At 52.6% G+C, this 6,842-nt stretch overlaps 1 protein-coding gene across 2 annotated transcripts in view; it reads left to right on the top strand.

The window, feature by feature from the left end:
- Col27a1 (collagen type XXVII alpha 1 chain) overlaps positions 1–6,842 on the top strand; it is a 118,580-nt gene that overhangs the window by 47,266 nt on the left and 64,472 nt on the right. For both annotated transcript variants that reach the window (XM_026782238.1, XM_013348212.2), the window contains exons 13-14: positions 2,404–2,457; positions 4,196–4,240. In XM_026782238.1, coding sequence (XP_026638039.1) covers positions 2,404–2,457; positions 4,196–4,240 — 99 coding nt within the window. The remainder of the gene's footprint in view (positions 1–2,403; positions 2,458–4,195; positions 4,241–6,842) is intronic.

Here is a 6,842-nt window from a genome sequence, read left to right as displayed (position 1 = left end):
GGAGAGCTAGGTGAAGGAGGAGAGCTAGGTGAAAGAGGAGGAGGGCTAGGTGAAGGAGGAGGAGAGCTAGGTGAAGGAGGAGAGCTAGGTGAAGGGGGAGGAGAGCAAGGCGGTGGTGTATGGTCTTGCAGAGCCAGACATAGTGTGCATTAGTGCAGAGCTGTCATAGCCTTAGAGATGCTGAGCTTCTTTTAGTTTTTCTGTCTATCCTTGGTGTCACAGCGTAAACACCAACAGCTCTGGGACTGGGCTGCCTGCAATCAAATTCCCACCATAACTATGTGACTCTGGACAGGTTTCTTAACCTCTCTGGTCAGCATAGAGCCCCTTTTGTGACTCTACTGAGGTTGGTTGCTACTGCCATGGCTTTGTCTTCCTGTGGCTCACCAAATGGCTTAGCCGGCGTCTGAGCTGCAGCAGGGTATCATGGGCTTTTGGACTCAATCTTCAGAAGGCAATGTCTTGAGTCTCTCCCTGGTCTTAGCGTTCTCTAAAGTAAAGCAGACATAACTCAGGCTCTTAGAGCCCTCTGGGTGGTAGATCTAGGATGGCTTGGGGCTGTTGGCCTGGATACTTACTGGGTTTGAGTGGAGTGTCAGGCCAGCTCACAGCTTCCCAGTGTGTAGAGCCCACCAGATGCTGCTACCTAGACATCTCAGGCCTTGCATATAAGATGGACCAATAAATGCCCAGGCTAATGGACCTCATGCTTAGAGGAATGGTCTTCTTCCTCATCTTCCACCTTGTCTAGGGTCTGGCCTGTCTTTGGGGATCAGCCCCTCAGTCAGCACATCGCACAGCTGCTAGAGAAGCCAGGGTGGCCCCAGTCACCTCTAGACCCTTAACCCAGAGAGTAGAACAGGCAGTCTGCAGGCCTTGCCATTGAGACAGTATGGAGCCAGCCAGGGCTGCACTGCACATTGTTCTCATTCCATGAGGGGCCGCCTTCCCACCCTGCCCCTCCCCGCCCCCATCCCAGCAACCACCACAGAGGGAAAGTCAGTGGCTTCAGAAAGGGTCCCATATCACAGCCCACCTGACAGATGGCTCCTGCCCCATGAGGTGACACCACTCTGCATTATAACAGTGGGTCTGGATGGAGAAAGGCTAGTGTCAGTTAGGCGAGACTTCGAGAGCATGGGAAGAGAAAGCTTATATGGGTCAGACGCACTTCACAAGGAGGGCTGTACATGGACACACCCTGTCACTCATGTGCCGTGTGCAGCTCACAGGGGGGGAACTGGACAGAAGCAGGCCAGGCTCTCAGCTGAGCTATAAATTGTTTTTGGCCTTGGTTTGAGCCTCAACCTCCCCCATCAGTTAAATAGGATCAATCACCTTTCCATCAGCAGTCAGACAGTCATGCAGCCTTGCATGTGGAAACAGCAGCCTGTCCCAGGAGATCCAGTGTCTGCATGCTCTAGGGTCTGATGCTGTGCTTCCGCCCTGTGCTGCGCCGTACATGAAGAGGGAGGGCCTGGGCATGCAGGCCTACATGCTCGGACACAGTCGGACCACGGGACTGTTCCTGGTTGTGTTGCTTGGGTTTCCTGTTCTCTAACTGGATGTTCCAGAAGTAGTAGCAAGTCACAGTGTGAGGCTCCTCCGCATGTGTCTCCACAGTCTGGTTGCATTTGCATCTGCTCTTTCTGTCAGGCAAATGTGAAATTTGCTTGCATTCATCCTGGGGAAGCCACATTGGAACTGAAGGCTCTCCCAATGTCCCTCCCTTTCCTTTGAAGTAGGAATGATCCCACCACCCCCACCACTGCCTGTTGCCTCCTACAGCTGATGTTTTTCCAGCTGCCTTGCTCCCTGAGGAGTGCAGGGCTTCTTAGTCTGGTCACAAAGGGGCTGAAGGGCCAGACCTGCCCAGGGCTGGTGGCCCAGCCTCTTTGCGACCGTAGCGCTGATCATCCCTAGCAGTATGACCTATGTGACCTTGCCATTTGCCCTGTCACAGCCTTAGTTTGTAGCATAAGAATGCTAGTTCCACAGTATGGCTTCTGAGGGATAAAGCACAGCCACAGAGGCCCTTCCTTTGACCGGTGGGGAAACTGAGGCCTATGGGTGAGAAAGGTGCACTACAAACCTCGGCCAGCTGGCAATGGTCTAGGTCTGAGCCTAGCTTCCTGCCTCAGTCTGCTCCATTTCCCCTCCTCGGGGACCAAGTTCCAGACCTGGGGGTGGCGCCTGTCCCATTGATGCTCAGATTCACTGCAGCCTATCCTTTGGTTCCATGTGTGCTGGTATTTTGGGTAGCGGGGAGGACTTCAGAACCCCAGCTCTGAGGAGTGAGCCAGCTCAGACGTTGTCCTTGCATCCCTTGGGAGCATGGCCCAGAGCCAAACTGCAACCTTGAGTGCTAACCTCCATGTTTCTTCTCTTTCCTTACCACCACAGGGCTTTCCTGGAGACTTTGGGGAAAGAGGCCCTCCCGGGCTTGATGGGAACCCTGTGAGTACCCCCAGTGCTTGCCAATAGACCAGAGTACTGCAAACTTGAGGGGGAGTCAGACAGACCTGGGTTGTTCCCAGGCTGGGTGCCCTTGGTAAAAAAATGAGAAGATGTCTGTGAGTTCCTTTCTTCTATGGGTTTCTTTGGCCTCCAGGGATAGGTCCACCTACTGAGCTGTGGGCTGTGCCAGTCTCTGGGGCTTTTGTTTGATGGAGACACCCCAGCTACTACCTGGAGTCTTGGTAGTTTGTCTTGGTAAAGCCAGCTGCTGCAGACTTTGTTGAAGGCAGATACAATTTCCCAAGCATCTTCAGTCTTACAGTTTGTAAACACGCAGAGGCCCCGCTCGCCTGCAAGGAGTTGGCTTGCCCTCCCCTGGGGAGTCTGTTTGCTTTTCCCTTCTTGTCCCAGCTCCAAGCCCTGGGTGGGAGAGAACATTAATGTCAGCCTGGGATGCAGACCGTGGCCAGTGTTCTCAGGAACACCTGCTCTGGTCCTTGTCTTTCCCTGGGGCTCTCTACAGAGCAGCCATGCCCAGCTGGGCCCACTGGGTCCTCCATCAGCATTTCAGCATGTGTTGGGCCATTTCTCTGCCATAAATGTTCCTGAGCCTGACCTAACCATGTGCTCCATAGACAAAGCTGTGGCCTCACCTGGCCATGTGCCCCAGGTACAAAACTGTGGCCTGACATAGCCAGGAATGTGGAGTTTGTCTCTTGGTAAACCAGTCCACTCCTCTGCACCCCAGCTTACCTCTGGAAATGCAAGTCAGAATGCATGCTTTAGAGAAGAGAAGGCCACTGTAGCTGTTCAGTGGACAATTGCCATCAATGCTAAGTGTCCATAACATAGTCCCTGGTCTCTGTGCCACCTCCTTAGTCCATTATACTTGGCTAGGGAGATCTGGGTGGGACGAAGGAGGGAGGGAAAGGAGGAATGACCTGTTTAGATGCAGGAGAGCTGAGGTAAGGTCTCCAGGGGAGCAAGATGCATTTCAAAGGTTCTCAGGGGGAGCGAGGGCCTTCCCACAGGTTTGCCTCTTCATGGGTTAGCATCACACTGAAAGGGATGAGACCTGGAAATTTCCCTGGGTTGGGAGAGATGTGTTTCTCCTTAGGGTCTAGGGGAACAGACATTTTCCTGGCCTTGGCATCAGCTCTGTCATGGAGTTGCTGAGGGACCTTGGCAAGTCGTTCCTTTCAGGGCAGCCCCACAGTTGTGTCAACAAGGACAGCCCTGGGGGGAGGCTGGCATTTCTTATTGTTAATCGGTTTCCAGAACTACAAGTTTTATTTTATTTGAATGGGAGCCAGACTCTTCCCCCGTGTTTTTCTGTTCATTTGTTTGTTTGTTTGAGTTTTCTGTTGTTTTGTCTTGTTTTATCCTGGTGTGGACAATAGATGGTCAATATATGATGCTTTGGGGGACTGGAGTTGGAGGGTCAGCCCCACATTGACCCATCCTCTGCCCCGAGACAAGAACTCCCCCTAACATCTGGGAAACCCCAAGAATGGGGGGACCTGGAGTCCACTGACCTGTGTGTCTATTCTCCAAGCTAGGTACCGGGCTTGGAAATTATAGGTGGGACAGACAGGAGAGGGGAGTCTTCTTCAACCCCAGGTCAAGCGTGGAAGAGCTCCTAGGGACCGTGGTCAGGAAGAAGGTCCCTCCGACACCTGCATGGGGTACGGTATGGAGGGCCACAGGGAAGTCACCACCTTGATTTCTGTGTTTTCAGGGAGAAATTGGCCTGCCAGGGCCACCAGGAGTCCCCGGCCTCATTGTAAGTACACTTGTGCCTAGGCCCTTGGTGGGCAAAGGTGGGATCCAGGGAATGAGGAACAGGCAAGGGACCCATGGGATGAGGAGGAGAATGATAAACAGGGAGAGAGAGGGAGGCAATCCTAAGCCATGCTGTGAGCGCGGGCAGCTCACCCACATTCTCAGAGCCTGCTTTCTCACTGGTTGGACAAGGAGGAGTCTTGGCATATGGGCAGCCAACCATTCTTAGGCTCACTGCCTGTCTATGAATCACAGGCAGGCAGGCAGTGCGATAGCAGCCCATTCAGCCAGTGAAGGGCTCAGCACACAGGGAGACTGTGGCTAGCAGCGGCGCAGGTCACTAGACCGTGGTAGGCAGCCTTCCTCGCCCTTGTCCTTAAAGCACTGACTTTGGAGAGAGCACCCAGTTTAAGTCCCAGCTCTGTGAATCCTTGTTGTGTGACCCAAGCCATGTCACTGAGACTTTCTATGCTACGGTTTCCTTATCTAGAGCAGAGTCCTCTTGGATTCCTCATGGTGAGGATGTAAGGAGCGGTGGGCAGTGTGGCCAGCTCCAGCCCTCTGCAGGTGCCGAGGCCTTGGGCCATATCACTATTTCAGTGGCTACCTGTGAAGATGCCCTGGGCCAAGAGGCTGGGGAGCTGGAAGGGACAGGGCCTCTGACTATTCTGGACTCGCAAGACCTTGGCAGGTGGTGCTATCACTCACCCTAAGGCTTGCTGCCTGGCCTCTAGAGTTAGTCTTGACCTTGGGCTCAGCCCAGAGGACCAGTGAGAGGCCAGAGCCTGGGAGGAACGTAGAAACGTCCCATAGAATCTGGTTCTCTCTCTGGCCTTATGAAACCTGTCGTGTGGTGGCAGGGGTGTAAAGTGGCTCCCCAGAAACGACCAGTGACCTCATTCTTCCAATAGCTGTGCCGAGAGTCCTCTTCAGGTGGAGGCTGAAGATGGCGTAGGAAGAGTGGGAAGCTCCCCATTCCCCAGAACAGTCTGTCCTTAAGAGAAGGCCCAGGGTTCCCCAGAAACACTGCTCCTGCTCAGGCAGGTGGGAGCAGAGCCTGGGTGAAGGGCGGAAGCCAGGTTAACCTTGGCTCTGATCCCCAATGACAGCTTCACCACTATGAGCCCCAGGAACCGTCCGTCACATGGTATCATTGTCCTCATTTATTCTGGGAACTCAGTCTAGGCGCTGGGGCCAGACCTCCTGGGTTTGAGGCTTAGGTCACCCACGCAGATGATCCCAGTTCTGATATAGTTCCTGCCCTCCTGTCCTTCAGTTTCTTCACCTGTGAAATGGACATTATAGTAGTACTTGCTTTGGGGGATTTTTAAGAAGCTTAACAAATACACAGTATTTAAAATATAGAAAGACTTCAAGCAGTAATAAACATAATAATAGCTATTTTAATTTTTTTGTTACATGCCTGATAGCATTGCACATTGGAACTTAGTGGGAGAGCGTGTTACAATTGACTAGTGATGTCTGCTTTGGAGGAGATGCTACGGCTAGCTAGTAATATTCTCCTTGGCTGAAGATGCTGCAGTTGACAGTGATATCTGCCTTGGCTAGGGTTGGGGAAGTATCAACTTAGACACTCATCTCTTATGTTCATTCAACAGAACTCTGCTGACTACTTTCTTTGGCAGCGTGTGCCATGAGAATCTGAGAACATGCTGGAAGTCTTAGTATCTATTTTTGTCTGAGCTCTGAGGCTTATGGAGCATACGGTCATTAAGTTCCAGTGTGAACACCGTGGGTGCTAGAAACTCTCTTCTTCCCTGGTCTATCCAAGCAGAGTCCTCGCTTTCCAGTGTTTATCTGTCTTGAGCCCAGGTTAGCCTCAATATCCCTGAGAGGCTGTTTGGGTCAAATGGCCATTGCCTGCTCTTCAACCCCTTCAGTGTGAGCAATACTGGTTCCAAATGTTACTAAGGGGGTACTCACGATGCTGACAGTCATCGTTGGCATGTGTTCCCATTTGGCATTGTCCCAGCATCCTCTGGGTTGGGTTCTTAGAAGAAAATGAATTCTGTTTGGATGAATGAATAGGTTCTATGGACCCAGAGACTATTGCTTCTGTGATTCTCCTGTGTTCCTTCCACCCTTGGAACTAGCAGACAAGATGCACGTCGCAGGCGGATTTGGATGACAGATGTGATGGTTAGGACACATTTGTGCTAGAATATTTACCTGACATTGAAATGTAACCAGGCTGCCCTCTTTCTGTTCTGGCCGGATGCCGCAGCTTACAGTGTTTCTTTGGAAGGTGGGAAAGCAAACCTCAGGTCAAGATCACATACAAGGCAAGGAAGGGAGCTTGATTCAAATCCAGAATCCCCAGCTTCCAGTCAAGGGACCTTTCCTGTCTCCTTCTGGGATGAGCTCTGAGCATGCCTGCAGTTCTCAGCCCCATGCCTACAAGGTTTCCAAAGAGCTTCTCCTTCCTCCTGCCTCCTTTGTACTGTCTCTTCCCTCAGCCTCCCTCAGCTGGACTCTCTTCCCTCAGCCTCCCCCAGCCTCCCTCAGCCTCCCTCAGCCTCCCTCAGCCTCCCCCAGCCTCCCTCAGCCTCCCTCAGCTGGACTCTCTTCCCCCAGCCTCCCTC

Source organism: Microtus ochrogaster, chromosome 10 (genome assembly GCF_000317375.1).
Source record: "Microtus ochrogaster isolate Prairie Vole_2 chromosome 10, MicOch1.0, whole genome shotgun sequence".
NCBI lineage: Eukaryota > Metazoa > Chordata > Mammalia > Rodentia > Cricetidae > Microtus > Microtus ochrogaster.
The sequence above is the reverse complement of the archived record's forward strand: the minus strand, read 5'-3'. Positions and strand labels throughout refer to the sequence as shown.